The sequence below is a fragment of the Pleurodeles waltl genome, chromosome 2_1, assembly GCF_031143425.1.
Source record: "Pleurodeles waltl isolate 20211129_DDA chromosome 2_1, aPleWal1.hap1.20221129, whole genome shotgun sequence".
In the NCBI taxonomy this organism is placed as follows: Eukaryota; Metazoa; Chordata; class Amphibia; order Caudata; family Salamandridae; genus Pleurodeles; species Pleurodeles waltl.
The window spans coordinates 460,939,957-460,958,849 of record NC_090438.1 but is presented as its reverse complement, the minus strand read 5'-3'; the positions used below and the strand labels follow the sequence as shown (position 1 = coordinate 460,958,849).

Here is an 18,893-nt window from a genome sequence, read left to right as displayed (position 1 = left end):
GCTGGAGCCACTCTTTGGAGAATGCTGATCGAGGATACGTTACCTGTGGAACTGGGAAAGGCATTCCGTAGCTTGTCCATGATATCTTCTAAACACAAGCCAGTGTCCCGGTTTCTTGAATCAAAATCATCTGGGAAAAAGACATAGGAAACCTTATAATGACTGTATATTTCTAGGAATTCAAAATAAATTGTTAAAATGGTGTGAATGTTATCAGGCTTGTAGTCGAAATGTGCAGGAATGGATAAAATGCTGTGAAGCAACTTAAGGAAGCCAGCCTCCCTAAATACCCCTTCTCTCTCTTTGAGGAAGATACCAAATTTACAACCAAAAGATCCTCTCAGAATTACATCCTACTTTCCATTACTACCGCCACCCCTCCCATCATTAACAGTTTCTGAAGTTCAGAGTGAAACCCTGGTGCAGCAGACCCTGGTAGCTACTGATCAATCTCCACTTTCTCTGTAAACTCATGTCATAAATAGAGCAGTCTTCAGCCAAATTTACATCGTGCAAGTAAAAAATAACCTGGTTTCCGATCAACAACTTGTATTTGATGGGGCCAAAGAATCAAATTGCCCTGATTCTCATCTGGGATGACCTGAAGACCGGAGTCAACAGAAATGAACTTAATGTTCTATTACCATTCCATCTTTCAGCCACCTTCGAAACAGTCCACAACTGTCTGACTAATGAAGCAAGAAAATCAATGTACTTAAGCAACCATTCTAAATACGATTTCCTCCTACCCTTAGAAAACATTAACCATCATTTTATTCCCATGATACTATTCAACACCTTACTGCACCACCTCTGGTATCCAGGAACAGACCTTCATCAAGTCCTTAAACCAAGCTCATCTTCCAACTAGAAATCCCTGTGGGTCTAGTCCCTTCTGTTGTACACTGCTGCCTTCCATTTGTGGAACAATGGATGACAATCTACTAAAATCAAGATCCTCACCTGCATTACCTGAGAGAATTACCACCCTCTGACCATTCAGCTTCTGGAACTTAAACCACCTTTAAAGATATGAACTGAAGTAAGAAACCTGGGAGCATTTATGGACTGGGTTATCCATAGTGACGCTGGTACATCAAGTTACCAGAAATGCTTTCTCCTCCCTGCCAACCCGGAAATGGATTTCCCCACATTTAGGTTTTCCTCAAAATGTCCACAGTGCCACCACCGTTATACTGTCACACCTGGCAACGGAGTTTTCCTTACAGCTCCACTCTACCTATTGTAAATACTATGGCAGTGAGACAACTACTATATCCACATCTAGTCAAGCACATCACACCGGCTCTACAAACTTTCCACTGTATACTCATAGCCATACAAGCCTCATTCAAGAGGTTCATTTTTTCCCAAACTGTCAGGCCGTCTTTGGTGATCCATGCAGCACAGGACACCGCACTCAAGGCTGGCACTGCTTCTGACCATCCAACCCTTCAAGAAAATATGCACTGATGTTAAATCCTTTGAAACCTGGGAAACTCCCTGAAGGCAAAGATAAGAGATATTTACAGTCACCTGGATTTTAGGAAAGAAGTAAACACCAGGTTGTTACGAAATAAGATGGAATACTTATTGCATATACTTTCAAAGTTCCACGCCCTACCCTCTCGGTCCTCATCGATAAGTGTCTAAATAAAGGATTTTGTTGAGCATAAAGTCTGACATCATTGACTTTTGTCACCACTAATAGTGAAAAGACATCAGCAGATAGTTCTCTAATCCATTCAAGATCCATAAAAACACAGAAGGAGGTCAGATAAACAAAAAATGGGATCTCACAGGGTTAATTTTAAAGAAGGTGCCACCATTCAGCCACCCCCATGCTCCACAGTGACAGAGTGGAGATCATAATTTCAGATGTAAGGCAGTCTTGCCACCCCTTTCGGAAAAAATAAAAATTATTGATAGCAAGAAATTAGTTACTTCCTTAATTATGCTGTCAAAATATTGTATTTGCCAGCTTTTCTCACCAGCAGATCACGTTGCCAGGCTGTGAATGAGGCATTGTAATCTTTTGATTTATTAGGCAAAGTTGAAGTGCCTAGACATGCGTTATTGTTACATTGTGACACCAGACATTTTCCTTACTGTATGTGCCCAGGTCTCAAATGGACACAGGCTCCTATGTGTATATGCTGGACCTAACATCAAATTGATGGATGTAGCATTATTTACATTTTAAAGCATATGCGTTCTTAGAAAGTGATGCAAAATGAGCCTGTTTTGAGCTTCACTTTTAAAAGAAGGTAGGTCTGGGGCAAACTCAGTAACATGCTATGGTAATATCTGAATAGTAATGACAGCAAACTTGAAATATGACTAAATGTGTCAGCTATAGCTAATATACTAATCCATGTTTTCTCCCTCCCTCGTAATTATGGACCTGACTTAGTGTTTGGCTGACAGGGTATATCCCGCCCGCCTTTCTACAAGTAAAAATGATGTTCTTTTATAAGGTGGGCAGAAAATCTCTCATGTTTGTTACAGAGTACTCATCCACAAATCTCTAAATCAGGACCTAAATGTGCAGTACACCAAAAAGGTCCAACCTTTTATCCTACCCCTTCACAAAACCCTAAATGGAAAATGTAAATGCAACGCTGCAGGATAAAAAGATGAGTATGCATCAATATGGAGACAATATTCACTTTTATCTTAATATCCCAAATCCTGCAGACATACCAAGCTTAAAAATTCACATGAAAAATCTCACAAATTGAACATCCTCCTCGAAACTAAATGCTCCATTCCAGATAACTCCTTCTGCACTCCAAAGACTCCTTGCCTCATGTTCAATAACTCCTTCGAGCACTCATAGGTAGAGATACATTTCTCTTACCCTGTCCTCATTGTCTAAATCACTTGCCAACATCATTGATGAAATGCTAAACATGACACAACATATCTTTGAAGTGAAGAAAACTGCCTTCTTTCTGCTGTTTTACTTAAGCTGAAACTATACATTTATTCAACAGATTTCAATACTATAGTTAAAGCAATGGTTCCTTCCTATCTGGGTAGTAGTAACACTATACTTTCTACCCTGACCATAACAATTATTGCACCTCTCAAGGCTGCACATCATACAGCCCCCTGTCTTGTTTCAGGCACTAAGAAAGCAAACCATGTTGCACTGATTCTTTTAGACGCCCAATGGCTACACTTGGAAGGTCGAATTCCTTTTGAGATGACTAGTATCATTCTCTAAACCTTGAAGCATGGCCTCCCCTGCTCTATTAAGGACAAACTACATCTGACTTGAAGTCAAAGAGAAACAAGTGCAAATATCACCTATTACTGGAAGTCTCAAAATAAGAAAAATACCAAGACAGTGAACCAGTTCTTCATGTTCCAAACACAGAACAATCTGGAAATGTCTTCTAAATTGTCTAAACCTCAATAGCAACTTATTATTTTTTCAGAAAGCTAGAAAGGCACATTTGTTAAAATGTACCTTATTGTTTAATCTGTTTGACCTTCCTTAGGCCAATACAAGGCCCCACATTATCTTTAAAGGATAATGAAAGACACGTTTATACAGAATTTTGCTAATGTTTAGGCCCTTTCGCCCTCCTTACTTTTTAGCCCGTTTTAAGATTTCTCCTGTTATTCTGTTTTACATAAAGCATTCAGCTGCCCGGTACATAGGCCCATGCTATAAACATACACTAAATCAAATAAATAATATTTATAATATTTTTAATAACCATGAAAGGAAGAAAATGACTTAGCAAGCCCAACTTAGGGTGGATATTGTGGTGTCCCATTTTAGGTCGTGCATTCAAGACCTCTTGTATATACTTCAGTATATACTTCTATACTTCTCTGTGGGCTCTCTGCTTTTTCACTGGTTTGTTTCAGCGTCCTTAAAAAATCCTTGCTTGCTAGTGGTGAACCCTTGCTCTTTGTCCCACCTTTTCCACAGTCGTACACTCCCCTGGAACATGGCCCCAGTACTTGTACCATTCCACTTGTGCCAATGTAGCATGCGCTTGGGGACTACTTTTTTCTGAGGCTAATAGCATTTGCCAGAGCGCTGGCTGTTTCCAGTGACTCCAGTCTGTTTTTGTTAACAGGGCACTAAATCATGTTTTTCTCTGGTTACATGTGCTGTGCACTTAAAGACCAAGGTCAAATATTAGAGGCTGTTTTATGAGGGCGCCTATTTCTGCACCCTGCCTCCCCGGTACAAAGACAATTGATTGTCTTACTCACAGCCCAAGTAGAGAAATAGAGAAAATCCCTACGTTACAATATTTAAAGTAAATTCCCCCAATTCAAAATGGCCATCGCACATCATGCGCCATGGCATAATTTACATCATGACAAGGCTGTCTCTTTTCCTTCGCTGTTGCTTGTTTTGTTTTTTTAATTAATGAATACGATCGGTCTTATTTTCTTTGAAGTTCACTTTTATTCTATTTGAAGGTTGCATTAATTGCTTTCAGAAATGTATTTTGGAATCAACCTAATTTGTGTGTTTATTTAGCTTTAGTTATTTGAGCACTGAATAGTCGGAGGCCGTGCTGCCGTAGCCACATGCGTAGTCAGGAGGGCGCGGTATGCTAGGCTCGCACTCCTGTTCTGCGTGTGCCTTGAAAGCCTATCTCCTCTGTAGTTGCTCCTGACTCCCTGTGACCTGCTGCAAAGTAAAGCTTCCCAATTACATTATTCAATATAACTGCAATTACCACCTACCCCTCGTCCTCTCTCTCTTCCACTGTAAATTTACATCACGGCGTCAGCTAACACAGCCTGAAACAGCCAATGCTTTGATGCTGGTTGCTAGTCATTAAGTAAATGTTCGCCCGGAATTTCGTCCAAAATGAGGCTCACACCACACTTCTTTTTCGTTTTACACAAATCCCCTCTATCGTGTCTCTTTCACAAGTTTGTGCGACTAGATTGGGGCAGAGTTTTTGATCATACGCTCACTAAAAGAAACCTTCCAGGGAAAATTCAGTTGTGCTGAAACGGCTTCTGTGTGCAGTTTAATTGCTCAACTTTTGTAGGATTTCATGTGTGCATCACCTAGAGGTAAGTTGCTGTAGATGGAACAGTTTAGAGAATGAAGCCCAATACAACGGAACCTATTTACCCTCATAGTGCGAACATCAACTGTCTCCCGGCTGCAGGGGCATTTGCATTTTAGGAATTGTGGTCTGGTTTCTTTTGTATTTTAAACCATTTGAATGTATATTACATAGACACATAATTGCTCCCAGCTGGAGTGACCAAATGCTTGCTATTAGAAGCAGCACTTCCCCCTATGAGCAGAAATTATTCTTAATAAATACAAAATGCACCTTCCCCTCTCCACCGTCCATTTATATTTGCATATGCATTTTTTTTTATCCATATAGATGTATTTGCATGCTTAAGTGCCACCAGGTTTCTCAACAGCATTTTGTAGACCCATCTATACATCATGTCATGTATTGGCACTATTTGGCTAAAGGCCCTTTGCAGTGTTCTGAAGGCAGTTCCGGGAATAGAGCCCTGATGCCTGAGACGTTATGGCCTTTGTGAGAAAGATATCAATAGGTGAATTTGGGATGAATTTACTGTGGTGTAATAGGTGTGAGGTTTGCAGTCCGTTCCTTGCCCTGTAAAAGAGCATCCCTCATCAAAGCTCTTATAAAGTTGATGCTGGTGGTAATTAGAATTGTTGCAGATGTTCTCAAGGCACGTATATAATTTCAAATGATGATGAAACTTCTTAACTAAGGACTGCTTTAAAGTGCAGGTCTGCTCGAGTGTCTTATCGGCATCATAAAAATTAATGAAAAAAATAAATATGATAAAAAAAATGTTGTAGTATAATCATTGAGATAATGGTGTATATGCGACCCACATAATTTTACCTAAAAATGGCACACGAGAGCCAATATTTTTTTAATGCTTTAGTATGACGATTTCTGTATTTAATTTTTGGTTTTTATTTTTCACTACCCATCGAAATGGTAAGTTCTACTAAATATAGAACCTTTATGGTTTCCACTCTCTTTTGAAAGATCACATATAAAATCTCAAAATGTTCCTGAAACAAATAAAAGTGTTTGCATGTAAACATGTTCAGAAGTCTATGGAAAAACAGCAAATTTGCCATTACAAAACAGGTTTATTCAAGTCTATGTGAACAAATACCATATGATCTGTTGGGAAATGGCTGTTTTTTTCACATACTTTATGATTGTTGACTACAATAACTTTGCTGAACAATGATCTGAAGGTTATGGAACATTACAGTACTTTTATCTGCGGAGGTGACCTTTTTCAGGCAGCTTGAGTGATGTGAGTGTTGCACAATGTGATTGAGAAGTCACCATCTTGTGAGCTGTGACGAGTTTCAACCGAACCAAAATAATCCCACTCCCAAAGGAAAATGAGATTTCTCTGGCAATTGCTACGTCAGACTGGGTACCTTCCCCACGGAAAATGCAGGTGGTACATGCAGAACAAGAAGCTAGGACAACATAACAGTTGAGAAATAATGATCTCAAACGGCATCTCGCACCAGACGCTAGGTCCTAATTGAGGTTTAAATTAAAATTACTTTTCCAGAGATGCAAACACCAGCTCAGCGGATGGCCTGAATCACAGTAGACATTTTATTATACAGGGCAGCCAATCATCCTATTCCATTTAGCACTATAAATGCACACCCCTGCAACTGTACTACTGCTAGAACACAGGGTGTTGATTGTTAATAATTTAGCACCAACCACTAATCACATTTTGTCCAGGTAGATGTCAGGCCATCCTTACTTTAGTGGGCTTTCCCCTGGGGAAGATTAAAGCACACCATTTTATCACGGCACCTGTGCTTGGGACGTAATGCTGGAGCATCCCTCCATCGCTGGTGTTGATGACAACTCATGCACTCTTCACACTTGTAACATTGATGCACGGTGGTAGACATTGCTCCTTGTGATGCATCCATCATTAGGGTGGCATTGGCATACACAAATAAACAGAATTAACATTGTGCCTTTTCCCAGATGAAAACTAACACACACTGAGCAGAACTGCAGGTGTCACGCATAGGGCCCACCTTACAGGTAAGTCAGGGATTCTAAGGAAAGATATAGCAGCAGGGATAGCTCCTCCGCAATATCGGAGGAGCGTTTCCACCCCCACTCCCCCAGCCAAAAGCCAGGAGATGGAAAATAAAATAATAGTTACACTATCGTTTTATTTTTCATTTTCTGGCTCAGCCAGTAGTACAGGGAGGGGAGGGGCTGGGTCACGGGAGGGGGAAGGAGAGGAGAGTGCACCTAAGTGCGCATATGTGTTTGGCCGGTCATCTGATAACTTCTGCATGAAAGCAGCACCAGGATTGCTAGGAAGCCTGTACCACCAGAATAGGAGCAAGGTGGCAGGAGTCAGAGGAATGGTGAAAAGGGTATTTTTTTTTCTTTCTTTATTATTTTTTTTTCCTCCTTCCTCATCATCCCCCCACAACACCCACCCCCCTTGACGACTGCTGCTGTAATGCAGATGCCAGTGCTTGCCACAAATACAGTAAAGTGCAGGTAAATGTGCTCAAAGCAGCACAAAGGTGGTGCCCATTACCTGAACCAACACAGAGGGCTCAAGCAATTTCTTCCCAGTCGAATCCAAAGCCTAATACAGTGATAACTTGCACCAGCCCACCACACAGTTTGACTAACAGTGTTCTACAAACTGAATGTGACGAACGAGTCCTAGGAGTGAAAGCAAATGGGATTTGCTGCATTGTCCTAGAAGAGAGATGCTTTCAGGAAAAAGCTTGAAATCAACATCTGTGGTGGGTTGAGCGGCATCCTTCTGTACAGTTAAGACCTCTTCTTGATGTGAAAAACATTATCTGGCAACTCATTTGGACTAGGAAAACAGAATAACCCTGTGTTCTGCTCTTTCCAGAAAGCTGGCAGCAACTGGCTTTCTTAAATCAAAATTCCCAACATTTCCCTTTCCCATCATGCCTTTAAAACACTACATAACATTCTACTGTCCCTGGAAACACTAGCATGATGTATAGTTTACTATCATAGAATTCTTTCAATCTTCTAAAATTGCAAATATTTTAAATCGACTTTATAGTTAGGGTTGCGATACTGAGACCTGTTATTAAGTAGACTATGCGCTATTACAAAGATATTGTACATTTGTAGAGCACGTTGCCACCACTTGTGTGGCTTTACATTTCTCTTTTGACACACATTCTCTCTGTAGTGCCTGGATCAAGGTGTCATTCTGTGCTAACGCATTTGGAACACACCATAAAACACAGAACATCGCTAATGGAAGAGAAATACAATATTTGGGATTTTGAAGTGCCAGCCTGACGGAAGAGCCTCATGACATCCTTCTTCTATGTCTTTCTATGTTACTGTTCTCTGTTAGTATTGAGGCAATTTTTTGTTGTCATTGTCAAATTCAATCAAGCCCTATTGAAGAATAGATTTCCATCTTTTATTGTCATTCAAAAAACAATTCTTAAAATAGCAGATAATCATCTTTATTTTCCATCTCCTTATTTTACCAGCATACAGACATATACAGCCATTTGTTTCAAGAGTATACCATTATATCAGGGCTCATAATGCAGTTTAAAAAAAACACTGGTATCAAAATTAACAACTATTAGTGAGTTTTGCTGATGTGCACAAGAACCCCTCTGCATTTTGCTAATGTATGCTTCCATACCCCAGCACAGCTTAGTTATATGCAAGGTCACTGGAATTATATGGCAGGAAACGACCAAATCATGAGGCAGGGTTGACCAATTTATGTGGCAAGAAAAGTCTAATTATGCATTTACAATGCCAATAGCTCTAACTCTCACAAATGCGAGACCTATTGCATTGCAAATGCTTGTTGTCACTGTCACCACCAGGTAAAGCTGGTGGTGAGAGAGAAAACAAAACAGATAATGAACCCCACAAGCAGGGAAAAACTCCCTGGGTGAGGAGTTTCATTAATGTTGTGTTTGTGAGTTTGTTTTTGAAAAACAAAACGTTTGTAAAAGATTTATGGATGGGCATCAAAACAGACGGCAGCCACCAACCAAACATTTTTCACCTTGACATGAATTGCCATGATGGTGGTATAGAAATATAGAGGTATAGAGATCATTGCTGTGCCAGTGTTTACCTTTAAATTTTGCAGACAGTAGTCAATAAGGGTGGGGGATGTAATGTCCACCACTACCCTGATCGACAGAGTGCCATTCTCAAATTTTAGATCACCCCCTATGTCTTATTTTACAGGGAAACAAACAAGAGTCATGATACAGTACGCATGCAGTGTGAAATATACATTTGTGTACAGATGTCTGGTTTTATGTAGCAATTTTAAGATCTTTGCTACAGAAAGCGTTTGCTCCTTCCTCATTATCATATGGCTTTGTTGCCTCCTGAGGTTGTTTCATATTGATTCAATGGCTCACTGTTCCCTGCTCTTGTTTTTGTCCTGCTCAGAAGCATTTAGGTGTTGCACTGTTCTGTATGCTTCCATTCTGGACACTGTTTGCAATCATGGAATTGCTTTTTAAAATTTCTTTAGGCGCTTCATCAGAGTGCCTATGCTCTCTTAATCTCTCCCAAATGTGCTGCTTCCTTCTTCGCTTTGTCCTGTCCCCTTCCTCTCTGTTTCTTCCCCATCGCTTCCTGCTCATCATCATTCTCACCCACACTTAGTTGCTCCCCCACCTCCCCACGTGTCAACCTCGTCTCCTGCTCCTCTATAGCTATTTTTTTAAACTTTTGTTACTTTTTTGCCCATCATGCTATAATCATATTTTCATTTTAAAACGTGTTTTACCCATTTCAAGATGGGTGTCCTAGGGTAAGCACAAACATGTGCATAGTGGGCACCAAGAAATGGGTTTGTATTATTTGTACAAACCCATTTAAAGATGGCTGCCATGGATGCATGTGAATCCATTGAGCACGTCTTTGAATGGGTTTGTTCACATATTAAAAACACATTCCAATATGGCCACTAAGGCTCGCCATGGCCATCTCTGAATGGGTTGTTGAAATATTATAAAGGCACTTAAAAATGGCCACCAAGAATGCACGCTCCCCCACTGCATCCATCTTTGAATGCATTTGTATTCTGTGAACCAAATCACTTCGAGATTACAGCTTGTGTCTACCTAATAAACACAACATTGCCAATGCCTATAGATTTCACAGCTGAGACCTATAGTCTTTACCACGGTTTGTTACAATGTACACTGCTATGAAAACACTGCGCCAGAAACAGCTGAACTGAGACAGAAGCAAAACACTGAGGGGCATATTTATACTCTGCGCCGAATGTGCGTCAAAAATGTTGACGCACAATCGGTGCAAACCCTGCCCCATATTTATACTTTGACGTCCGACCCCGCGGGCGTCAAAATTCCACCCTGTGTGTCATTTTTTGGAAGGGGGAACCAGCCTTGCGTTAATTATATGCAAGGTAGGCGTTCCCTTCCAAAAAATGACTTTAAGGCCTGTGCCCCATATTTATACTTTCACGTCATTTTGACGCACAGGAGGGGGTGGGCCTTAAAAAACGACGCACAGCCTGATGGGTGCCGTTTTTTAATGCCTGGGTCAGGGCAGGCGTTAAGGGACCTGTGGGCTCGGAAGGAGCCAAGAGGTGCCCTCCCCTGCCCCCAGGGACACCCCCTGCCACCCTTGCCCACCCCAGGAGGACACCCAAGGATGGAGGGACCCATCCCAGGGAAGTTGAGGTAAGTATTTTTTTTCGTTTTTTTTAAGTGTCATAGGGGGGGCAGATTTGGGCCCCCCTACATGCCACTATGCCCAATGACCATGCCCAGGGGACATAAGTCCCCTGGGCATGGCCATTGGGCAAGGGGGCATGACTCCTGTCTTTGCTAAGACAGGAGTCATGTCAATGGAGGTTGGGCATCAAAAAAAATTGCGCAAATCTGGTTTGAGGCCTGAATTTTGCCTCAGACCTGACCTGCCCCATTTTTTGACGCACAACCCCCATTTTCCCATACGCCGGCGCTGCCTGGTGTGAGTCATTTTATTTGGCGCACACCAGTCCGCAGCGCCGGCTAATGTCATTCCATAAATAAGGCGCCTGCATGGTGCGTTGGAATGGCGTTAGCCGGCGGTAAAAATTTTGACGCACAACTGCGTTGGCGCAGTTGTGCGTCAAAAAGTATAAATATGGGCCTGAATTGTACAATTCACCTAACGGGGAGGGTCTGTTTCCCTCAATAAAATTGAATCGTCAAGCGCAGGAGTTCGGCTGCTTGTCATGGGATTGGGTGGAATGTGCTAATTGAAGACATGGATTAACAAGCATTGGCAAAACCAAAACTTCACAGCTCTAAAAGTTCAAGCTATATACTTTTTAGTGTCTGCATTGACTTGTCAGAATGACCAACAGTGCATGCTAATGCATGCGTTGTCACAAATAAGTAGATATGCAGGCACATGGCCAGCCATCTAAGAATGGGTTCCCTACTAAAGAAAAGGCATTTAAAGACGGGCATTGTATACACATGCTTCTTGACTTCGAGATCCATGGGTATGCTCGACACACTGGCAACCATTTTTGCACTTTTTGGTTACCATTCTAACACAGGGATGTCCATTTTAGCATAGCATATTTAATGTAAATAAGAAAGTGTCAGATGTGATGCGGCAACCATCTTAGGTGCTTAGAAAATAACCTTCAGTGATACACAGTTATAACTATTGGCCTTTACAGTGCTTGTAAAATTATGCTGCAGGCACAGCCAGCAGCCGCAGCTCACCATTTAAGGTACTTCTTAGATGACTGCCATGTTGTGTCGTAATTAAAACTAACTTTTAACCCCTTGGGTACCCTGGACATAACGGTTACATCATGGGCACCACCTCTTGGGTGCCCAGGATGTTACATCTAGATACGGGGCCTCGGAGGAAGCGCTAGCGCTCCCCCCGGGGGCGTCGCACCCCCCTCCCCTGGTCAGGGATGGAAGGGGAATCGTTTCCCCTTCCAGCCCTGCCTCCCTGACCGCCTGTGGCGTCTGATGACATCCGCGCTCGATCGCGCGCTGACCTCATCAGAGGCTTACGCCGCAGATCGGAGGAGAGATGCAAAAGCATTTCTCCTCTGATCACGTAGAGGGGGCGAGAGAGGCATGAAAGGAGAGGAATGGCCTTTCCTCTCCTTTCATGTCTCTCAAAGCATTTCTGCTGCAATACAATCGGTCATCAGGAATGCCACTAGACTCCAGGGAGTTTACTATTTTTTTTTATTATTGAATAAGGGGAGCGGACCCTTGGGCAAGGGCCACTCACCACGGGGGCATCTTATTTTAAGGTCAATTCAACCTATTGTAGTTAGGCCAATCTGCCCCCGGGGGGGCAGAAACCCCTAGACACCAAGGATATTTTTTTGTTGCTTATTTTATTTTTTTATATGTGGGAGCGACCCCTTAGGCAAGGGTGGCTCCCATGGGGGGCAAATTGTCTTTAGGCAATTTCTGCCCCCCTTGGGGGCAGATCGGCCTATTTTTATTACGCCAATCTGCCCCCAAGGGGGGCAGAAACCACTAGACACCAGGTATTTTTATTGTTGTGCATCAATTTCACATAAGGGGAGCGACTCCTTAGGCAAGGGTAATTTCCCCTGGGGGGGCACATTTATTTTAGGTCATTTCTGCCTCCCTTGGGTGCAGATCAACCTATTTTTATTAGGCCTATCTGCCCCTGTGGGGGAGGGGGAGACAGAAACCACATAGGCACCAGGGACTGGTGTGTGTATGTGTGGGTTTTGTTTGGGGGGACAGCCCCTTGGGCAGGGGTCGCTCCCCAGGGGGGAACATTACTATTGGCCATATCTGCCCCCTTGGGGGCAGATGGGACTATTTTAGAAAGGCCCATCTGCCCCCAAGGGGGCAGAAAGCCCACTAGAGACCAGGGAAGATGTTTTTTTTCAAAATAAGAGGGTGGGGGTATGGCCGTATCCCCATCTCAAATAAATGGGGCCAAAGTTGTTCTGCCCACCAGTGGGCAGATGGGGCAATTGCCCCCAATCCATACCCTGGGTGGGGGGGGGGCAGACAGTCTACTAGATGCCAAGGAATAAAAAAATAAATAAATAGTAAGGTGGTGGCTACCAACCAGTATGGGCATGGTTATGCCCCCACCCCAACTGAAGGGGGTAACAGTCTTTCAGCTCTCCCCCGCACACTAAAATATGTTATCTCACAGCAAGCAAGAGGGCATTTGATTATTTTAGGTGTTGGTTGTACATTTGGGCCATGAGAGCTTGGCTAACTCTCAAAATCGTCCCACTTGGAAAGGTGAGGGCTGCACTTTTTGGACTTTGGGACCTGCCATGTAGAAAAACCCACAAGACCCAGACACACCTGAAAACTAACCATCTGGGTGAGTCCAGGGTGGTGTGCTTCACATGCACCCCGCACCATCTTTTTACCCACAATGCCCTTCAAACCTCCAACATTGCTGGAAACAACAATTTCTTTCCATATTTTTGTGATGGAACCTTCCGGAACCTGCAGGAATCCACTAAGTTCCTACCACCCAGCATTGTCTCATCTATACCGAAAAAAATTCTGACCCACTTGTCAGCCTAGAAATGTTTTTTTTCAATCTGCCCTTTTGGACTCGCTTTGGTTCCCCCTCAATTTCGAAATGTTTTTGGCTCTTCCTTGTCACAAGCACTTGGCCCACCTACATAAGTGAGGTATCATTTTTACAGGGAGACTGAGGGGAACATTTGGTGGTAGGAAATTTGTCCCGGTGCGGTGATCCCACACACAAATGTGGGAAAACTGTGATTCTTTACCTAAAGTTGAGGTTTGTTGAGGATTCTGGGTAAGAAAACACTGGGGGATCCACGCAAGTCACACCTCTCTGGACTCCCTCGGGTGTCTATTTTTCAGAAATGTCTGGATTTGGTAGGTTTCTCTGTATGGCTGCTGAGCCCAGAACCAAAAATGCAGGTCCCCCCCCCCTTACAGTGTTTTGGGGCATTTCCTGTTGCGGGCACTAGGCCTACCCACACAAGTGAGGTACCATTTTTATCAGGAGACTTGGGGGAATGCTGGGTGGAAGGAAATTTGTGGCTCCTCTCAGATGCCAGAACTTTCATGTGAGGAAGAAGTTTTTTGGGGCCAAATTTTGAGGTTTGTAAAGGATTCTGGGTAACAGAACCTGGTGAGAGCACCACAAATCACCCCATCCTGGATTCCTCTAGGTGTCTAGTTTTCAAAAATGCACATGTTTGGTAGGTTTCCCTAGGTGCCGGCTGAGCTAGAGGCCAATAATCCACAGCTTGGCACTTAGCAAAAAACAGCTCTGTTTTCTTTTGGAAAATGTGATGTGTTCATGTTGTGTTTTGGGGCATTTCCTGTCGCGGGTACTAGGCCTACACACACAAGTGAGGTACCATTTTTATCTGGAGACTTGGGGGGAACGCTGGGTGGAAGGAAATGTATGGCTCCTCTCAGATTCCAGAACTTTCTGTCACTGAAATTTGAGGAAAAAGTGTTTTTTTGGCCAAATTTTGAGGTTTGCAAAGGATTCTGGGTAACAGAACCTGGTGAGAGCCGCACAAGTCACCTCATCTTGGATTCCCCTAGGTGTCTAGTGTTTTAAAAAATGCACAGGCTCGGTAGTTTTCCTTAGGTGCCGGCTGAGCTAGAGGCCAAAATCCACAGCTAGGCACTTTCCAAAAAACACATCAGTGTTCTTTGGTAAATTGTGATGTGTCCACGTTGTGTTTTGGGGCATTTCCTGTCATGGGCACTAGTCCTACCCACACCAGTGAGGTACTATTTCTATCGGGCGGCTTGGGGAATGACGGGTGGAAGGAAATTTGTGACTCCTCTCAGATTCCAGAACTTTCTGTCACCGAAATGTGAGGAAAAGGTGTTTTTTGGGCCAAATTGTGAGGTTTGCAAAGGATTCTGGGTAACAGAATCTAGTGAGAGCCCCACATGTCACCCCATCTTGGATTCCCTTAGGTGTCTAGTTTTCAAAAATGCACAGGTTTGATAGGTTTCCCTAGGTGCCAGCTGAGCTAGAGATCAAAATCCACAGGTAGGCACTTTCCAAAAAACATGTGAGTTTTCAACGTAAAAATGTGATGTGTCCATGTTGAGTTTCCTTTCACAGGCATTAGGCCTACCCACGCAAGTGAGATACCATTTTTATCGGGAGACTTGGGGGGACACAGAATAGCAGAACAAGTGTTCTTGCCCCTTGTCTTTCTCTACATTTTTTCCTTCCAAATATGAGACAGTGTGTAAAAAAGGCCTCTATTTGAGAAATGCCCTGTAATTCACATGCTACTATGGGGACCCCAGAATTCAGAGATGTGCAAATAACCACTGATTCTCAACACCTTATCTTATGTCCATTTTGGAAATACAAAGGTTTTCTTGATACCTGTTTTTCACTCTTCATATTTCACCAAATTAATTGCTGTATACCCGGTATAGAATGAAAACCCATTGCAAGGTGCAGCTCATTTATTGGCTGTGGGTACCTAGGGTTCTTGATAAACTTACAAGCCCTGTATGTCCCCACAACCAGAAGCGTCCAGCAGATGTAACGGTATATTGCTTTCACAAATCTCACATCGCAGGAAAAAGTTACAGAAGAAAACGTGGAGAAAAACTGCTTCTTTTTTTAGCTCAATTTCAATCAATCAATCAATAGTTTATTCGGCCTAAATTTAGGCCATTTAAAAATTGGAAATAACCATACATACAAAAAGATAGAAATCGTAAACCATCACATAAAAAGGAAGCATTAACAGTTAGCACACTGTTTATCCAAAAAGGTTAAATGAGAATTCCACAGTTTGTACTTCCCAGAAAGTGCCATTTACCAGAACGGTTACAAGGAGAATCAAATGATATGCCAAATCCTTTCATAGTGTGCTTAAAAAAAAACTGTTCTAGAGCAAATTATACTTAAAAAAATGGATCATAGTGCTTCATAAAAGATGTCATAAGTGGTTAAAACGAGACATTTAAAATGGTACCTAAATCTTACCATTTGCAAAGTGCTATGTGCTAAGATAATACAAATCAATTTAAAACAAAAGGTAGTATACCAATCTTTTCTGATAATACATATAAAACTATTCTAAAACAGATTTATGCATAAAATAGATCATAAAACTTCATGGAATAGTTCCTATTTACAAAAGTAAAAAAACAAACAGTGGAAAGGGGTGCCCTAGGTTGGCCTCTTCTCTTAGTTAAATTGGTCGAATGAATTGGGTCTTGCCGTTTACAAAATAATATATACTAGGGGACTGTGAGTCACTTTGGTTGGGGTAACCCGCTGGAAAGAATGCCCGGAGATACAATCTGATATCCTCAATAGATCAGCACTAATAGTTATATTTAAAATCCCTTTCTATTATAGCAGTCCACATCCGCTAACTTCTAGACCGTTCTTCAGCCATTGGATTGAGATCTGAAATAATCCTACTACGGATTGTCCATGCTGCTGACAAATATTTAGAAACAGAGCTTACTATCAGCATGGAAGTGTCATATTTACATAATCTGTAGACACTGGTTCGGTTTTGTGGTGGCAGTGTTTTACACAGAGGAATGATCCACTTTCCTCTAGGGTGTTTATACAAGGGACAAAAAAATAGGACATGCTCAGGAGTTTCCTTGCATAGATGACAGTTTATACATTTATCAGACATAGGACTATTGGACGACCAACAAGCCGTGAAGCTGTTGACCGCCAGTGTTCCGTATCTGAACTGAAGTAGTAAAGTACGGGCACGGGCTGGTATAGGGAGATCCAGGAAACTTTCAGGCAAAGGTTCGTGCTTGACCAGCAGGAACTCTGCTGTCAGCCGACCTGACCCATTTGAGCTGAGAAGTTCCTCATAGATTTTCCCCCAATATCGATCTTTGATCAACAGTCTGGCGTTAGCAGGAATCATCTCAGGATTCTCCCAATAATGGGATAAGCCCAATTTGACCCAAGCTGCTTTCATCTCCCTTAACCAGCGAACTTTTTCCCATCCATGGCAAGGTGCTATTAGATCTTTAACTGCTGTCCTAAAGGGTTCGAGTTCTTCTGTTTTCCATAATCGAACCCAGTATAGAAGTGGCCTTAAGTATGCTGTATCTTTGATGCTATTTAAACCCAAGTCTAGTCTTAGGGGGAGCATCGGCGTGCCCTTCCCTAGTCTAGATATGTGTCTAAGGAAATTATTTTCTTTGGTTTGAAGGGTGTCCAGTTGTCTATGTGAACCCCAGAGTTTCGCTCCATATAGGGCAGCGGCACGGATTTGGACTTTGTAAACTTCAGAAATAAGAGTCAAAGGGGGGCTTGCTGCAGTACTAGCCTTCCGTTCTAGCACTCCGCATCTTTGGCTGATGGTAAGTGCCCCTTTCCTTATAGCTGCATCCCAGCTGCCCTTATCAGATAATCTAATGCCCAGGTAATCATATTCCATTACCCTCTCCAAGCGGGCTGAATCCATTTTTATATTTACTCTAAGCTTCTTGTTCGGGGCGCTATATATAATGAGTTTGGTTTTCTTAACATTGATATCTAACCCGTAATCTCTGCAAAATTCACAGAACTGGTTGACCAGATTTTGGATTCCCATGGATGTTTTGGCCAACAGGATAGTATCATCTGCATAGAGTAAACATGGCACTTTAGTCCCAGCCAACTTTGGGGAGTCATTAGTACAATTTACTAAATAATTGATACAATTATTTATGTATAAAAGGAAAAGGGTAAGGGCCAGGACACAGCCCTGTCTGACTCCTCTCTCAATGGTCACTGGATCTGTTAAGTCACCATCTTTACCGCTCCTAATTTGTGGGTAGGTGTTCTCGTGTAATCGGACGATAAGTTTCAAAAGACCATATGGAACGCCCATGTTGGCTAATGTCAGCCATAACTGGTTTCTGGGGACCAGATCAAATGCGGCTCTAAGATCAATAAAAACTACAAAAAGGTTGCCCCCTCCTACTTCCACAGTCTTCCATTTGATTGCTCAATTTCAATATTCTTTACTTTCAGCTGGAAAAGGAAAACCTTGTAGGATCTACACATATGACCCCTTGCTCAATTCAGAATTTTGTCTTCTTTTTCAAAATGTTTAGCTCTCCGGGATCTGGCACTGGTTGCACACACATTTCTGTCACTAACTGGAAGGAGGCTAAAAGCACAAAAAATAGTAAAAATGGGGAACCCACAAACTCTGGGTACCTCTAGAATCCCTAGGATATTGGGAAAAAAGGACTTAAATTTGGCATGGGTCTCTTATGTGGACCAAAACTTATGAGGGCCTAAGCATGAACTGCCCCAAATAGCCAAAAAGGCCTGGCACCTGAGGGGGAAGAGGCTTGGCAGCGAAGGGGTTAAAGGCAAACACAAGCACATACATTGCAACCGCTTCACTTTACTGAGTATCCAACACAAGATTAATTGACCACAGCACTTTCTCAAAGTAAATAATTAAGGTATTTGTGTGCAATTACACTAACATTAACAATTTCTCTAGTACACGAATACAACCTGTGTTGTTGTTTGGAAAAATAATAACAGGTGTTTTTTCAACTTTAGTCGGATAAAAGATTGAGTTAAAATTTGCAAAAGATTCAACTTAGTTCGTCATGGTTTCATGGCGATGTTTGCAGCAAATTTACCACTCACTAAGCTTCTGTATCAGTATCTAAACTAGCTGATTAAACAAGATCCCCTGCAACAAATGGATTATGCTACTGAGCTATCTTGCTAGACTGGAAAGCTGTAAATTACATGCAAAGCTCTGCTGAAAGCATATCTAGTAGTGTGAGTCTATAGCTTTATATTGCACATTGATCCCTTTAGCAGAGTGTAGCAACCACG

At 42.3% G+C, this 18,893-nt stretch overlaps 1 protein-coding gene across 1 annotated transcript in view; it reads right to left on the bottom strand.

Moving 5' to 3' along the window:
- The window catches only part of DRP2 (dystrophin related protein 2), a 633,012-nt gene that overhangs the window by 32,563 nt on the left and 581,556 nt on the right, over positions 1–18,893 (bottom strand). Inside the window, exon 22 of the mRNA XM_069213379.1 lies at positions 44–130. Coding sequence (XP_069069480.1) covers positions 44–130 — 87 coding nt within the window. The remainder of the gene's footprint in view (positions 1–43; positions 131–18,893) is intronic.